General features: G+C 46.9%; 2 protein-coding genes across 3 annotated transcripts; one reads left to right on the top strand and one right to left on the bottom strand.

Moving 5' to 3' along the window:
* Nucleotides 1-69: 69 nt before the first annotated feature.
* On the bottom strand, nucleotides 70-6,930 carry LOC119209580 (proteoglycan 4-like). 2 transcript variants are annotated; one of them, XM_062557956.1, is made up of 13 exons: nucleotides 6,386-6,930; nucleotides 5,936-6,052; nucleotides 4,937-5,050; nucleotides 4,782-4,841; nucleotides 4,361-4,420; nucleotides 3,878-3,991; nucleotides 3,629-3,727; nucleotides 3,447-3,533; nucleotides 3,130-3,269; nucleotides 2,148-2,307; nucleotides 1,963-2,061; nucleotides 1,739-1,867; nucleotides 70-1,651 (listed from the first exon to the last, which is right to left on the bottom strand). In XM_062557956.1, the coding sequence occupies exons 1-13, from the start codon at nucleotides 6,459-6,461 to the stop codon at nucleotides 1,500-1,502; spliced, it is 1,407 nt and encodes a 468-aa protein (XP_062413940.1). In that variant the 5' UTR covers nucleotides 6,462-6,930; the 3' UTR covers nucleotides 70-1,499. The 2 variants fall into 2 exon arrangements, with proteins under 2 accessions (XP_062413940.1, XP_062413939.1); XM_062557955.1 differs by having other exon boundaries at nucleotides 71-1,651; nucleotides 3,629-3,730; nucleotides 6,386-6,929.
* A 1,767-nt stretch (nucleotides 6,931-8,697) lies between these two features.
* LOC134102878 (dual specificity protein phosphatase 12-like) lies at nucleotides 8,698-13,125 on the top strand. The gene is made up of 8 exons (XM_037458505.2): nucleotides 8,698-9,107; nucleotides 9,968-10,232; nucleotides 10,690-10,803; nucleotides 10,888-11,006; nucleotides 11,177-11,264; nucleotides 11,458-11,549; nucleotides 12,136-12,215; nucleotides 12,398-13,125. Exons 2-8 carry the CDS (start codon nucleotides 9,970-9,972, stop codon nucleotides 12,539-12,541), a joined length of 900 nt encoding a protein of 299 aa, XP_037314402.2. The 5' UTR covers nucleotides 8,698-9,107; nucleotides 9,968-9,969; the 3' UTR covers nucleotides 12,542-13,125.
* The last annotated feature ends 3,951 nt before the right edge of the window (nucleotides 13,126-17,076 follow it).

Genomic DNA, 17,076 nt, shown 5'->3' with positions numbered 1-17,076 from the left:
TAAATAATTTTATTTAATACACTTGTATATGTATTTTTAGTTTATTCTTAGAATTATATGTGCAATGTGTGTGTTATTATCTAGACGTTACGAGGGCAAATGTAGCAGTTACGCATAATTAAATACAGAGAAATGGAGGAATAAGCAGTGCTTTCATCGTCCATTTATTGCAGACGACAAGCGAAAAACCCTTGTTGCGCATTCGCACTTCGGTCCTGTATTCTTCAACATGTACGGCGGAAAGCACAACTCTGCTGTGCCTTTGGACGTAAAAAGGTTATGCAAGTAATCATCTACGTTACGTATCAAACATGGACCAATTACTGGACATTTGCACAGCTGACGTCACTACAGCAGCTACGCTGTAAGCGTAATCCTCCCGAAAATCACTGTCAAAATTAGAGAACGCCAATAAGGTTCATGTGTAAATTAAACGCCTAAATGTCTAAATAAAACGAACCTCCTTCTTGAGCAGGATTGGTCAAATAGAGGAGCGAGACAGAAGCAATCGATCCCAGCACTTGGCTCCTGTAGAGCGTCTAGAAGCTGCCAGCAGCTCATGGCTTCTACCGGGCGAGATGCGTCTGAGCAGCTTGGGAACTGAGTTCCTGTTTAACGTGAAGGCAGCGTAACAACAGAAGAAGTTTAGCTCACGTTTCCTAAATGCTGTTGTTCAAGGTGCCAACATACTAACGTTGTATTAAACTGTTGGATAGCCACGAAGCGTTCACTGCTTCATTTCTTTGTAGCACCGAGACACTACATTTAGTATACATGGCGCAGAGGTGAGAAAGTGACCTGGGACGCGAGGCGCTCCTTTCAGAATAAACCTGAGGCGTTCACAGGGTACTGATGAAGCGGTTTATTGAGTGCAGCATAGACATGGGTACAGAGTGATGGGGATCATGAGACAAATGAATGCTCATCTACTGCAACCTCACTTTGGGTTTCAGGCACTTTCTTCCGTGGAGGAAGGGGAGGAGCCATGGGCAGAGGCGGCTTTGCCTGATGATGATGATGAGCTGAAGAGTAGCTCGAGTAGCAGGCTCTTCAAATAAGGGAATGAAAAGACAAAGCTTGTTAACTATCTTTTTGTTTAATTTTAAAATATTCAGGATGAAAAATGAATACCTGCGATACGTGTGGTTCTACGGACACATTGTGAGTGTCTAGTTTGTCATTTTTACATTTATTCATGGTCATTTAGTTGGTATCTTCATATTGCTGTTTGGACTCTTATTAAACTTGTTTTGGTAATAAAGTTGTTTTGGATGGCACAGCCAAAGGCTTTTGGATCAGCACAAGGATGTGCTGTTATATTCACTGTAAGTTTTCTATTTTGTATATACCGTAGGAAGAGAAGCTTTTTTTAAAGATAACTTATTTTTCTAATGTATAACTATGAATAAGATGCTTATTAAGATGCTGCTTATTGCTCAGTAGCCATATTTAAGTATAAGACGTTGCGCTGATACAGAAAACACCAGATGCTCCTGTTGCTACGGACAGCGCAGCCACACTTTGATGGAGTTGGATGGGAGGGGAGTTTTGGCGTTTTGAGCGGTTGCCACGGTGACGGGGCTAGGTGTGGGGGTCTGCGGTTTGCGCAGTGCGGGCAGGTCACCCGAAGTCTGGACGCCGAAGAAAAGAGCTGCAAGGAACACAAGAGGATCGGTGTTAGTTTGGCTCAGGCAGCAGTGGGGACCTAATGAAGAGCGTCCACACAGACAGTCCTTACGTCCAGAGAAGACGTAGTGCTCGTATGGGTCGCTCCTCTGAGGACTGGGCATGGACAGGGCCGAGGTGACCGGGCAGGGGAATCCGGTCAGAGACACCCTGATGTTTATCTCCCCACTGAGAAGAACGTCTGGACGACAAATGAATCATCTCGAGTACATTCTCCAATGTGCAGTTTGCATGCTTTGAATGTTGCTGCAAGCTACTGCTTCATAGACCACTGACCAGCCTGGCGAGCCAATCGGCCCCTGGAGGACCCCCTGGGAGCCTTGCTGCAGGAGGGAGTGCTGGCTGGTGGGAAGCTGAAGCTCTGCATGATGTCTCCTGGAGGACAAACATAGGTGGAGATGTTGATAGAGGGACACTGCTGGACGAGGTCACGGTTATCTCGTGCTTCCTGTTCTCCTCACCGCTCTTAAAGAAGTACACCGTCTCCGCTCTGCTGCCGGCGGCTGGTACTGCCAGTGCAGCGCTGATGCTTCCTGTCAGACCCGGGAACTCTGAGACCAGAGGTTTGGGGTAGCCCGGCTCCATCACCATGTTGCCATTGAGACGCCAGTACTGGTCTCCCTGGGGGGGCGGGGGGGCAGAGGGGAAGTCATCGTGTGGGGGAGTTCACATTTGACTACATAAAGTGTTACGAAAAGGTAAATATCACAAAGCGTTGTACGTCTGCTTTGGACCTGAACCTGAACGGTTCCAAATAGTTCCTACACAACAACAATGTGGCTTTTACTGCTACTTCTGACCTCTGGTGCTAAATGAACACAGATTTGGATTATGCTGTTTAAAATAAGATAGGATTTGTTGTTACAATGCCAATTATTTTTGAATATTGATTTGCTTTCAGTAGCAGTACTGGTAGTAGTAGCAGTAGATGCAGTACTGGTAGTAGCAGCAGTAGCTGCAGTACTGGTAGTAGTAGCAGCAGTAGCTGCAGTACTGGTAGTAGTAGCAGCAGCAGCTGCAGTACTGGTAGTAGATGCAGCAGTAGCTGCAGTACTGGTAGTAGTAGCAGTAGTTGCAGTACTGGTAGTAGATGCAGCAGTAGCTGCAGTACTGGTAGTAGCAGCAGCAGCTGCAGTACTGGTAGCAGTAGCTGCAGTACTGGTAGTAGTCGCGGTAGCTGCAGTACTGGTAGTAGTAGTAGCAGCAGCTGCAGTACTGGTAGTAGTAGCAGCAGCAGCTGCAGTACTGGTAGTAGCAGCAGTAGCTGCAGTACTGGTAGTAGCAGCAGTAGCTGCAGTACTGGTAGTAGCAGCAGCTGAAGTACTGGTAGTAGTCGCAGTAGCTGCAGTACTGGTAGTAGTAGCAGCAGCTGTAATCTACTATCACAGTGCAGCAGTGACATCATCAGTGTGAGCACTTGCAGTAGAGGCTGTAGTCTCCTACCTTGATGATGTAGGTGTGTCCGAGGCAGTTGCAGCGTGTGAACACAGTGTCGATGGGAGAGGGGACGCCCAGAGTGTCCATGACGCTCTGTGGACTACCCACTGAGCGACTGATGGCGTCCACTGTCCAGAACTCATCCCCTGAAACACACGTGGAACGCTGGTGTGTGATGGTGGTCTACAGACTTTTATTCTTCATTTCCACTAGACGGGACACACACGCACATAGATATATCCATCCGTAACTATCTGTATCCACAGATCTAGATATGCACACCACTATATATATACTGTATATACACACACACAAACACTAACCTTTAAATATCAGAATGGTCCCATTGCTAAGAGCTGTGAGTCCATTGATGGGAGAATCACTGCACAGGTTGGCATCATTAAGGACTCCTGCGCACACACACACACACAAACACACACACAGAAAATCAATTTGGAATTTTTGATATCTGTTTATGTAGATACATTAGACAGTATTATCCTACCTGTCCCCAGTCCCTCAGGGCCCCCCTCCAGTAGAGCCAGGGCCTGGGCGACGTCCTGCAGGGTGCTGGGTCTGGGGTTGGTGAGTGCTGAACCACCAGCTACTGGGGAGAATAACTTGTATTTCATTATGTTTAACTTTCCTAACAAATTGGTAATTCAAAAACAGTCATCACCCCAAATCTCTCCGAATCCACTTTTAAGAAATGTTTTTATTCTAAATACAATTGCGACTGTAGACTTCATCTCACCACCAACTGCTGCGGGCCCAGGGGGGGTGAGCGGCGCCCTGCGGCGGGGCAGAGAGGAGCCACGTGCAGGTGAGACCGGCGCCCTGCTGTGAGCAGCTGCCATGTTCCTCACACCTGCAGAGGCAAGAAGGAGGTGCTGAAGCAAAGGTGGTGCCATCCACCCAGAAGGAACTCTATGTAGAGTATCCCAAGTGATTAGACTACGCTACATGCACACTCAACATGAACCTGCTGTTATATTTTCAGTGATGCTTTGCAGATATCAACCTGAAAAAAGTGTCAGTACGGGGAAAAGCTGAGCCTAAATGTGACATGAATAATGGAGAAATCAGTCCCTGGGTATGCTCCACGCAGGCTCATTTGAGTCAGCTGGATGAGCTTGTCCCCCCCCCCCCCCCCCCGAAAGGCAGCACCCTTCCTCAGAGATCCCATGGATGAAGGAGCGATACGATCATCAGGTTCAGCATTGGGAACAACATTTACCTGTGTATTGTTCTTCACTCGCACTGTTGGACCCTCTCAAGCTCTCTGATCCCAGATTTCCTGAAAACCCGACAAGATGATAACAGGAAAGATGTCAGAGACTGAAAGGACTCACCTGCTGTATTCAGATAGCACTTCTACCTGTTTGATCTGTTGAGATGCCTTTCCAGGCAGCTAGCTGCTAGTACATGCATTTGTGCATATTTCAATATTTTCCTCACTTCTCTGCATTCATCAGTCCCTCCTTTTTTCTTTGTTTGACTGATGACCCATTTGAGATTTGCTTAACTCATATTCAAAGAATTCAAAAGGTGCATTGGGGTCAATTCAGATACATTTTCTGCCAAACATCCTTTGGGATTTGTTTTCCGAACGTTCCTTAGTACACAAACAGTGTTTAGTTGTTATATTGTGGTCTGACCTGAAGCTGCTGCCCTCACAGGCTGCGAGTTCCTGGGCTGGAAAACTGGCACTCGGGCCTCTGTGGTCAGAGAGAAAGAGGTGCAAGAAAGCCCTCAAACCAAAGCTCTTCAAGCCTCTTTAGGTCTTTAAACTCTACTTCATTTGGGCCTTTACCGCAGTGCGACTGGTAGTCCTGACAGCAGGTGCTGAACTGGAAGCAGTCTGGATCGCACTCACACAGACGACCGCGCCTGAACGCCTCACCACAGCGGCCCCGACAGGACTGAGCTGAAAACAACAGACACACCAACAGAGCATCACCGACACAGCAGAGCAACACACAGAGCATCACAAACACAGCAGAGCAACACACAGAGCATCACCGACACAGCAGAGCAACAGACAGAGCATCACCGACACAACAGAGCAACAGACAGAGCATCACAGACACAACAGAGCAACAGACAGAGCATCACCGACACAGCACAGCAACAGACAGAGCATCACAGACACAACAGAGCAACAGACAGAGCATCACCGACACAGCAGAGCAACAGACAGAGCATCACCGACACAGCAGAGCAACAGACAGAGCATCACCGACACAGCACAGCAACAGACAGAGCATCACAGACACAACAGAGCAACAGACAGAGCATCACCGACACAGCACAGCAACAGACAGAGCATCACCGACACAGCAGAGCAACAGACAGAGCATCACAGACACAGCAGAGAAACACACAGAGCATCACAGACACAGCAGAGCAACAAACAGAGCATCACCGACACAGCACAGCAACATACAGAGCATCACAGACACAGCAGAGCAACAGACAGAGCATCACCGACACAGCACAGCAACACACAGAGCATCACCGACACAGCAGAGCAACAAACAGAGCATCACCGACACAGCACAGCAACACACAGAGCATCACAGACACAGCAGAGCAACAGACAGAGCATCACAGACACAGCAGAGCAACAGACAGAGCATCACCGACACAGCAGAGCAACAGATACATAATCACAGACACAGCAGAGCAACAGACAGAGCATCAGAGACACAGCAGAGCAACAGACAGAGCATCACCGACACAGCAGAGCAACAGACAGACATCCCATGCATAGTACATGTCCATAGTCTATGTGGAATGTGGAGTGTCATACCATTGGTGCAAGTAGCCTGGAAGTCCGGGCAGCACTCGTTATGCTGCTGGCAGCTGAAGTCACAAGTACAGCGCTGTCCTCTGGTGAAAGCCTCCCCACAGCGACCCACGCAGCTGCCTGGAAAGACACAGCGAGTGCACATACTTTATGGAACAACATCATGACTCCTCATCAAGTGGACTGAGGATGTTACACTTTAGTTGTTGATTTAGAAGCATTATCAGACAGACCTAGCTGGCGTACACAAACACATACTATGAGGCAGACTGGACTTTATTTGACACTATTTACATAGTGTCGTATGTGCATTATCAGTCATTTTGAGTCAAAGTGTCATGTCACATCTCATCACAATGTGATTAGCAGGCATTTGATAGCCGACAGTGTGAGGTATAGGTACAATATGATGCATCACGAGTCGATCCAGAAGGTTTCATTAATGTGTCCTACCTGGTCCAGTAGCAGCAGTGTAGCTCACAGCAAGGCACAGCAACAGCTGCAGGATTTCTATCATCCTCATCTTCATCTTCCCTCAGAACTCTGTGTCACAAACAGAAAGAGTGAAGAAGCAGAGTGTTCCTTCAGGATGAAAGCTTGGTGGCTCTTATATAGGAGACAAAGGCACTGTGACAGGACACTTTTGATCAGAACCACAAACCAACACACACCCGCACACTCATTAAAAAAACTGCCAAGAGGTATTTAAACTTCCCACACAGGCAATAAATGAACTCCTACACACAGCAAAGCTGCTTCAAGACCAGAAGTGGAAAGTTACTAATTGCATGTGACCTTTTTAAACTGGATGCAGCTTGGCTGCACAACTTAATGCCTGTTTGTACTATTTTGAATATCAAATAATATCTTAGCGTCGTAAGAAGACCTTACGAAAAAGCAGAAGAGGAAAGGAGCTCCCCGGCCCGAAGGAAGCCCGGGGCCCCCATTTGTAGCCAGGCTCAGATGGAGGGCCCGACAGAGAGTGTCTGGTGTCCGAAGGAGTGACACGGCATCCCAAGATTCTAACCCCCCATGTGCGGGGGGTCTTTTTGTAGGGAATGTGTCCTTACCCCAAGTGAAGGAGGAGAATCAGATCAGCGGGGGCGGTATTGCACTCGCTTTACCGCACCGCTGTGACCAAAAGAGAGCTGAGCCGAAAGGCAAAGCTCTCCATCTACCGGTCAATCTTCATTCCTACCCTCACCTATGGTCATGAAGGATGGGTCATGCCCGAAAGAACTAGGTCATGGGTACAAACGGCCCAAATGGGTTTCCTCAGGAGAGTGGCTGGCGTCTCCCTTAGAGATAGAAAGGTGAGAAGCTCAGCCATGAAAGGAGCCAGTTGAGGTGGATGAGGTGGCCCCCTGGACGCCGTGTTCCAGGCACGTCCAGCTGGGAAGAGGCCCGAGGAAGACCCAGGACCAGGTGGACAGATTCTATCTCTGCACTGGCCTGGGGACGCCTTGGGATCCCCCAGTCAGAGCTGGTAGATGGGAAAGGGAAGTCTGGGGCCCCCTGCTGGAGCTGTTGCCCCCGCGACCCGACCCCAGATAAGTGGTTGAAGATGGATGGATGGAGCTAAGTATTCTTACCATTTATTATATCAACAATCTATTCCAGTTCCACTTTTTTGTTTATAAGGAGGTTCTTGAGTCGGCCAAACTGATGTCGTATGGTTTGTGACAAACAGTTTGTGGGTTGTAAAATGTCTCTTTTTAACCAGGTTTCTGGTCTACAAGGTTTGAGCTATTTGGGAAACCTGAACTAACCCTTTAAAGCTAAATAATTTGAATATTTGGATCTTGTAGTTCAAAACCTCTTCTTTTTGTGTCCAAGACTACAGAGGCCCCAGATGAAAGATCACATAGAAAACAGAAGTTTGATGTAATAGTTTATCTGCTACAAATCAGTGTGTCACACTTCCTGTCTGCTAGAGATGACCCAACGGGAATGAGTCATCACAGCACCCACCCGCTTCCCATCCACCTGCTGGTGCAACGCCTCTAATGAGCCGCCGGGGACGGGCGTAGTCACAGTGAGACAACACCATTGGTCAGACGCTCCAATTAAAGCAGCCCATAAAACGTTATTAGCAGGCCACAGTGTGACCATGTACAGACTGTGGGACACACGCTGGCGGGCAGTTTAGAACGACACACACATCGTGCTCTTTATTACTTCATTTCTGGATTATTGTTAACCGTTTCCATTACTTGGCTGTAACCAGATAATACAGCTCGAGGCAATTAAAAATGTTGCTGCCAGACTTCTCCACCAAATGTCCAAGGCTTCATCTGTTCTCCATTATTCTAACTTCCCTTCACTGTCTGTTCTAGAAGAGATTCTAAAACAGGAATTTTTAAGGCCCTGCATAGTATACGGAACAAAGCTACTTAATCACTCGCTACATAAAACAGACTTTATAAATGTCTCGGTGTAGCTGAAAGGTTGTAGAGCTGCATTTACTCAAATTGGTTTTAGTGCTCTACCCTGTCCAGTGAGTGTGCTTGCATTACCTCATCCGAGGTTCTGTTACCTCACTTATCCTTAGTTTCAGCTTTATAGCTGAATCCTTTTGATGGTTAGCTTCTCTTTTTGATTAGACACAGAAATGGGCTTAATTCCAATTGGGAACTTTTTTGTTAGAGCAACGTAAAAATATGTTAATGATTTAAATATTTCTGAAATGGCTGGTGGATTTAAATTAGCGAGTATTCCATATCTATGGTCAACAGTAAAACATTGACCATAAGCCAATGCTTTGTTGAGGCCTTGGATTAGCCCTGGATTATTATGTATTACTCTAAGGCTCACCTACTATCATCTAGCTAGATTTTCCACTTTATTTCTACACTACGTTTATTGGCTGTATTGGTCGCTAAACATCCAATATCCCTACTGCGTAAAATATGTCAAAAATAAAGTTAAAAGCTGACGGGATACTGAATTTGAAGTAAACCCGGAACTAAGAGACCAGCTGCTTGTTTCCCCCGGACAGTTTGAAAGACGAGCCAAACAACAGTCACGTGAGCGGTCCCTGCCTCAGCGGCGGCACGTTTCTTCTTTGGAATTTACCTCGGTTTACCGTGTTGTTGCAGTCAGCAGTTTTTCACCCAGCCGGTGCAAACACCGCACGGTTTCACTGGCGAAGCTAACAGGCTAACGCGCTAACGAGGTGAGTTAACTGTCCCAATGGTTCTCAACTGGTGGGTCGCGGGACCGCGGCAGCACGGCGCGTGCTGCAGAGTGAGAACGAACGTCTCATCACACCGAATAAAGTTGCTTCTTTTGTTACAAGTTTCTTTTTGTTTTGAGAGTTTGACAGGTGACGTGAGCCAGGTCGGGTCAACCCCGCCTGTGTCCTTGTTACCTTGCTACCTTGTGTCCTTCAGCATTACCTTTGGTTTGAAAGGAAATGCGCTAATTTGATTGGTTCTTAGACAATCGTTTTGGTTTAGCATTAAAATCGTTTGTTTTTGTTATGTTGGGCATACTGTGATATTCTATACGTAATGTTATATATATGTATAACGCTCTCTCCGTTTCATACTGCACCATGTTTTCATTAAGTAGCTTTGAGTTGAGCGCGTTCCTGGATTCGGTGGCGGCTGGTCATTAAATCGTGATGACGTGTCAGCAGACAGTACTTTGGGGACCACTGATGCAGCCCGTCCTCTGGCTGTCGTCGTCATGGAGATGTTATGACATCTTCATCAGGCCTTCAGCGGCTTCCAACAGAAGACAGAGAGGAAACCGATGTCATAGGAGAAGGGTTAGGGTTAGAAGAAGAAGCTGTAGAATAAGCCAGCAACAATAAGATGTAAAAATGTGGCATGTAAATGATAAAAAAATCAATATGAAGTTACACCAGAGAAAAAGGAACCACACATTCATGAATTCAATCTATCTTTAAATTGCCTTGTAAACCAGTGTGTTTATTTTGCACTTTAAAACCCCAAAATCGAACAAATGTAAGAAACTGATGGCAGTTGGAATGTGACTTTTGAAGCAGACAGACTGTGCCTGTCCTTGCAGTCATGCTCCTGGTGGACCCCGGTCTGTACATCGGCACTGTGGCCGACCTCCATCATTGCACTGCATTGCACAACTCCGCTGTCACTCACATCCTGTCCGTGGACTCTGAGAAGCCCGCCCCTCTGGATCCTGCTGATGGGAGCTTTCACAGGAAGTGGGTCAATGTTTCGGATGAGGTGACATCTGACCTCCTGAGTCACATGGACGACTGCTTCCTGTTCATTCAGGAGGCTCTGGATGGAGGCGGGGCTGCACTCGTTCACTGGTAAGGGGTCAGAGGTCGGCTGGTTTCCATCCAGTGTTTTACTTCAATCAATCAGTTGATTATCAAAGAATACTGAGCAAGGCATGTGCCCAGTGCTACATTTGATAGTTAAGAACCAGTGCAGTGAGAATCTTTAGTGCAGCCTTTCCCAAACACAGTCTATTTACAACATCCCCTCGCTGCACAGATCATTGTAGTGAAGGAGGATTGTATTTACCGGCACACTGCTCCTAAATGTTAGTTTAGTTAAAAAAGTATGCCCACTAAATTCAAAAGACACTTGGAAACACAATCATGTGAACAAGCCCCTTGAGTTTTTCAAGTGGTAATTAGAGACAGAAAATAAACTTCCTGTTTAAATGTGGAAATATTTGTACTGTTCCCAACTTAAATGTTAATATTTGAAGTAAATTGACTTTTTTTGAATATCCTTAAAGGTTGTAATTGTTTGTGTCAGTCAGGCTGGTCGGAGTCGCAGTGCCACCATCGTCACTGCTTATCTAATGAGAAGATACCAGCTGGGCTTCACCGCGGCTTACCACAGACTGAAGAGCGCCAAACCGGACGTACAGTGAGTGGGTCGGTGTGTCAGAATGGATCAGGACATGCGGTCATTACCAGGACGCATGATGCACTGCTGATGGGTGCGTTTCAGGGTCAACCGTGGTTTTGAGGAGCAGTTGTGTCTATACGAGGTCCTGCTGTGGGAGGTGGACACGTCCAGTCCTCTGTACAAGCAGTACAGACTGACCAAGCTCACAGAGAAGTACCCTGGTAGTCCCTGCCCCCCCCCCCCCCCCCCCCCCCCCCCCCCCACACGCCCCACACCCCCACACACACAAGGAGTCAGTGGAACAAAATGTTGTGCGTTGGCCACTCATCTGCCAGCTTTAACTCACAGTGTGTGTGTGTGTGTGTGTGTGTGTGTGTGTGTGTGTGAGCAGAGTTGCAGCACGTTCCCAGGGAGCTCTTTGCCGTCGACCCGGCCCACTGCAGCTCCTCAGAGGCGTCCTATCGCTGCAGGAAGTGCAGGTGAAATGTGGACAAGTCCACACAGTCGAGTCTAATGATGTAATAGTCGATTGCTTCGAATGAGGGAGAGTTTACTGTACTTCTAGACCTCCTAATGCAGACACTTTTCATTTATGAAATACTTAATCACTTTGTTTAAAACAATGATAATCAGAAATCCACACCTTGAAACCATCTTCCTCCTCTTGTGCAGACGATCCCTGTTCCGTGGCTCCAGTATCCTCAGTCACCCAGTAGGAGAAGGAGCACCTGCCTTTGGCCACAGGAAGTCCAGTAGCCGCACTGGTAAGAATAACTACACAACATTTGGGACCATGGGTACACTGCAAAGCAGCTGGTTGCCATCGACTTATTTATAACGGCGCATACATTCTAAAATATACAAAAATATAGGCTTTAAAACGAGTACAAGTTCCATTTAATCCTTGGTGATGTTACACATCCATCGTACAACTGTAAAAGAGTCATAGGGATTATATTTTGTAGTTGAAATACTTTGAACATGCTAACCCTTCAAATATGTCTCTAGCATCAGTTCCATCACATCTGGAGAGTATTTCTTTAAGAAGAGCATGAAAGGACGCTGAAAAACAGGTGTTTCACTCTTTTCCCCGGCGGGAGTTTGATTGACAGGGGGTTCTTTCTATGGAGTATTCTGTTTGATAGGGCCTGCCCCTTTCCAAACATTTTAACAAACCATCTGGTTGGTTCACTTGGATCTTTTTCATAAAGCACATGAAGCAGAACCTACATTGTTCACTCATAATATTCATCCAAGTTATTATTATTATTATTCTATATGTATTGTAAGCATTCTTTGCATTCTATACAATGTATTTCAATGAAAGACATTAAATCTGTTGTTGTCCAGGAGACGTCCGGTGCACGTCCTACTTCATCGAACCTGTGCAGTGGATGGAACCCTCTTTACTTGGAGTGATGGACGGACAGGTAACGCACACTCATCAGGGAGTACAAAGACATATCGATGGAAACCAGTTCCATAAACATGTAATGCAGCTTTTACCTGCAGTAAAGTGTGTGTGTGTGTGTGTGTGTGTGTGTGTGTGTGTGTGTGTGTGTGTGTGTGTGTGTGTGTGTGTGTGTGTGTGTGTGTGTGTGTGTGTGTGTAGCTGCTGTGTCCCAAGTGCCGCTCTAAGCTGGGCTCATTCAGCTGGTGTGGTGACCAGTGTTCGTGTGGCTGCTGGGTCACTCCCGCCTTCCAGCTGCACCGCAACAGAGTGGACGAGATCCGACAGCTCAACACGCAGACGTGACATCTTCAAGGCGGCTTCACCTTTATTTCTTTCTGAGATTGGTACAGTAACAACTATCTCAGCCATTAAATCTATCTTGCCACCAAGTGGGCACAAATAAATGCATCTTTTAAATCGAAAGCCTATAATAGTATGGTTGTCTCCACTTGGTAAACGTTCAATGCGGTGACTTTTATACCATGGCTACTATTTCACTGGAACAAGGATCCTTTAGAAATGTCTACCTGTTCAAATCTGAAAGTGTACAGAAATGACAAATAAACACATTTTACAGACATTCTATAAAAGAATTCATTAAGATTTGAAGATGATGTCATGTCCCTGATGATTTGAGATTTGAAGTTATATTTCCTCCCAGCAGATGAAGTGCACACAGTGTGCTCTGTCAGCGTTTGTCAGATTTGGTAAGAACACATCCGTTAGCATTTTAGCTACCGGCCTCCGCCTCAGGCGTTAACAAATCTGATTCAGCTCCAAGGAGCTGACCGAGTCTGCCCCCCCCGGACTGAAAGTGGAAGCTGGTTCCACAAAAGAGGAGCTTGATAACTACTTTTTATAACTCTAGGAACCACAAGTAGCCCAGCATCTATGGAGCGTAGATGCCTTGTAGGACAATACGGTGTAACAAGCTGTAGGTGAGGAGAAGTACCTTCAATTCTATTCTTGATTTAACAGAAAGCCAGTGCAAAGAAGTTAATACAGGAGTTATATGATCCCATTTCTTAGTTCTTGTTAATACACGTGCTGCAGCATTCTGAATCAGCTGGAGAGGTTTAAGCGATTTACAAGAGATAACAAAGAATTACAGTAATCCAGTCTAGAAGTAACAAATGCATGAACTAGTTTTTCTGCATCACTTTGAGACAGGAAGTTCCTGATTACCGATATATAATGTAGATGAAAAAAAAACAATCCTTGAAGTCTTCTTTATATGAGAGTTGAAGGACATATGCTGGTCCAAGAGAACTCCAAGATTCTGAGTTCCACCAAGAAGAGAACAGAGACGAGTCCTTGGTCCGATGCAAGTAGAAGATCATTAGTCATTTTCGCCAGTGCCGTTTCGGCGCTATGACGTCACTATTTCATTTAGGAGGGGAACTTGCCCTTCTACTCTGTGGCCCTTGTTTAGAGAAGCTACTCCGTCCCAATGTGGTGGCATTCCTCCACCACCTGAGGGCGCCGCAGAGCTGGTCAGGCAGAGAATTATGGATGACAAATAATAAATGAATATATGTATAAATAAAAATGTTTATATAAAAGAATACATTACTACATGAATGTACTTTACACCTGAACAGAACATTAATTTATTGATTTCTACATTTCTGTATTTCTACATTTCTGTATTTCTTCATTTATTTATGCCTGTATTTCTGTGTCCGTATGTAAATGAGCTCAGGCGGGCCGAACCTCCTTCTTGAGCAGGATTGGTCAAATAGAGGAGCGAGACAGAAGCAATCGATCCCAGCACGTGGCTCTTGTAGAGCGTCTAGAAGCTGCCAGCAGCTCATGGCTTCTACCGGGCGAGATGTGTCTGAGCAGCTTGTTCACTGAGTTCCTGTTTAACGTGAAGGCAGCGTAACAGCAGCAGTTGTTTAGCTCACGTTTCCTAAATGCTGTTGTTCAAGGTGCCAACATACTAACGTCGTATGGTGGGGGGTGTCTGCAGTCTTCCCTTGTGGAGACTAAATAACTATCTATGATTGATGCATTTCTACATGCAGTGCGTCAGATCACCTTCCTGTAAGGTGTGCTAGGATATAATCAGCCAACAAGTTTCCTCTGCAACGTCCTTATTGTCTTTACTGATTACAGCTTCTCCTCTTCACTTAATTCGAGCTGAGGTTTCAAAACGGTTTGATCCATACATTGAACAGAGAAGGACGAGGTGATCTGTTACTGCAAATATGTTCAGTGTTCTTTGAGAAAAATGTCTATACATAATGTTGAAAAGTTCAGTAAAGCTGGTTTATATACAGTATATATATATATATATATATATTTATTTGATATATACTGATATTCATGTGAAACGGAAAGGAGTTTAGGAAATAAGAATGCAATTCAACACAGATTTCAGATCTATTCTACCTATATTCTGCTACCTATAAGGGTGCTATCGATATCACGTGACTCCAGTTACACTTACATGCTTCCATACACTCTTAACACTCCCACTTATGAATGACATGGATACTGTGCAACACTTACATGACCAAATAAACAAGACAGAACAAAAACATGACATAGTCACACGTCAACATTTTATACACCAAACATGATTCCCCCAAAGTCTCTTAACTTATGTTAGGAGGCGGGCTTAGTCATAATGTCTGCGACCATGTCGTCTGTGGAACAGTAGAGAAGGGACATCTTGTCTTCCCTTATGGTAGACCTGATGAAATGGTATTTTATGTCCACATGCTTAACTCGTTGTCTACACACACACAACAAGCGCAATTGTCCCCTGGTTATCCTCGTAGATGACCGTTTTCTCATACACATAGGAATCCATCCCTCCCAGTAGTTGCTCCAAATGAATACACTCCTGTATTGTCAGAGCTAGAGCCATGTACTCAGCTTCGCATGTGGATAGTGCTACTGTGGGTTGCATCTTGGTTTTCCAAGAGACGAAAGAACTATCTTTAGCCATACTGACACAATACCCGGTGGTACTGCGTCTGTCACTAACGTCCGCAGCCCAGTCTGCATCGCTATAGGCTCGTATGCCTAGCCTTTGTTGACTTTTTGTAAAGCAGAGCTGTTAGTCTGCAGTACCCCTGAGGTACCGCAAAACATGTTTTACCGTGATCCAATTTTCCTCTGTAGTGTCAGCAAAATGTTGTGATAACTTATTCACTACGAAACATATGTCTGGGCGTGTACAGGTTGTCAGGTAAATGAGGCTGCCGACTGTCACGGTTTGGGTCTGCTCTATGTCTTATTTTGTAGTTCCATGTCTCTTGTGTCCCTGGGATAACTTCACTTCCTGCCTTGTCCTGTGATTGCCTGATCGTTTCCACCTGTGTCCAATCACCTGCACCTCCCTTGTGTATTTAAGCCCTGTGAGTCTCTTGTCTTGTGTGGCGTCATTACATGTCGAATGTTCACGTGTCATGTCAAGTAAGTCAAGTCTGTGTTTTCAAGTCAAGGTCCCTGTGTTTTTGTCTGTTTTGTTTTTGCCTCCTTCCTCCCCTATTTGGTTGGAGTGATTTTGAGTTTGAGTTCTTTGACTATTAAAGTCCTTTTATTTTTTCATCATCTCTGCATCTGAGTCCTCCCTCCTTGCCCTCGCACCCCGCGTCGTGACAGAATGACGCCACCAAAGAAGGACTCAGCGGAGTGGGTTCCCCAGAACCCGTTCTGGGGAACCCGTCTGGCTCGAGGAGGGCCCCGCAGCGTGCAGCGGGCGGCCCACCTCGGGTCCGACATTTGCCTGGGACCCCCAGCTGCCTCGTTGGCATGCGCCATCGGCCTTCCCGGAGACACGGGAAGGCGTTCCGGCCGCCGCCCCACGCTGACCTCAGGGAAGGTCACCAGCGGGCAGTTTTTGGCACCCGAACCCGCCTTAGTCTGGCGGCCCTTCCCTGGGGTCGACCCTCATGTCGACCGGGTGCTAACCTTGGCTGTCAAGCTACAGGCGGCCTACAGCAAGGCAACAGGATCACCCAGACCCACGCCCCCAGCTCCAAGACCCACGCCCCCAGCCCGTCAGCGCCCGTTCCGGCCCCGAGAACCCCGTCAGCGCCCGTTCCGGCCCCGAGAACCACGCCCCCGGTCCCGGACCCGTGGCGCCCGCGGCGCCCGACCATGACCCCTCCCTCCCACCCTCTTGGGACCGCCTGGAAGTCGGTCCTTGAAGGGGGGGTGGGGTCAGGGGTTGGGCCGGAGCTGCGCCCCCCGCCACGACGACGACGGAGCCGCACCGCCCGGCGCCCCCCGCCATGACGACGCCGCAGCCGCACAGCTCGGCGCCCCTCGCCACGACGACGCCGGAGCCGCACAGCTCGAAAACACCCATTTTCCTCCCACTGTCTTCCTGCCCTCAGATAGCTTAGTCAGGGTAAAGGTCTGGTTGTCCTCTAGGGACCTCATCTCCTCGTCCATTGCTTTCTTCCACTTTCCTGACTCAGTTGATGTCATGGCCTCTTTAAAGGTCAGAGGTACACCACAAACTGCTCGGTAGCAATAATCTACACTAGTGGGTGTACTGTCGTCATCAGCATCTTCCAGAGAATAATCTCTTAGATACCCCGGGGCTTTACGCTCCCTGGTAGGGTATCTCCCACTGTCGTGTGGTGTCACCCTAGGGTGCTTCTCACGGTTGTCCTCTGATGCAGATTGTGTACCATCAGTCAATACATCGGTGTTCGGTACACTAGGCTGTGAAGTCTCTACTTCCTTCTCGCAACCTCCTATGGGATTCAGTCCTAGCTCCTGTGTCTGAGTCTCATTTTCACAGGTCATCTTGGTGACAAACTTTACCAGCCTGTGCTTCTGCACTTTTCCTTTACCGGGGTAGTAAACTAGGTAGG

The sequence above is a fragment of the Pungitius pungitius genome, chromosome 15, assembly GCF_949316345.1.
Source record: "Pungitius pungitius chromosome 15, fPunPun2.1, whole genome shotgun sequence".
Classification (NCBI taxonomy): Eukaryota; Metazoa; Chordata; class Actinopteri; order Perciformes; family Gasterosteidae; genus Pungitius; species Pungitius pungitius.
The sequence above is the reverse complement of the archived record's forward strand: the minus strand, read 5'-3'. Positions and strand labels throughout refer to the sequence as shown.

What these genes read in the sequence shown, in the direction of transcription:
- LOC119209580 (XM_062557955.1), bottom strand. Translation starts at nt 6,461, where the DNA reads ATGAAGATGAGGATGATAGAAATCCTGCAGCTGTTGCTGTGCCTTGCT. An exon ending in GAGTGAAGAACAATACACAG is followed by an intron (nt 3,992 to 4,360) that starts GTAAATGTTGTT and finishes TTGCCTCTGCAG; the next exon opens with GTGTGAGGAACATGGCAGCT. An exon ending in TGGGCCCGCAGCAGTTGGTG is followed by an intron (nt 3,731 to 3,877) that starts GTGAGATGAAGT and finishes TATTCTCCCCAG; the next exon opens with TAGCTGGTGGTTCAGCACTC.
- LOC134102878 (XM_037458505.2), top strand. Translation starts at nt 9,970, where the DNA reads ATGCTCCTGGTGGACCCCGGTCTGTACATCGGCACTGTGGCCGACCTC. An exon ending in GGGGCTGCACTCGTTCACTG is followed by an intron (nt 10,233 to 10,689) that starts GTAAGGGGTCAG and finishes TGTTTGTGTCAG; the next exon opens with TCAGGCTGGTCGGAGTCGCA. An exon ending in GCTCACAGAGAAGTACCCTG is followed by an intron (nt 11,007 to 11,176) that starts GTAGTCCCTGCC and finishes GTGTGTGAGCAG; the next exon opens with AGTTGCAGCACGTTCCCAGG.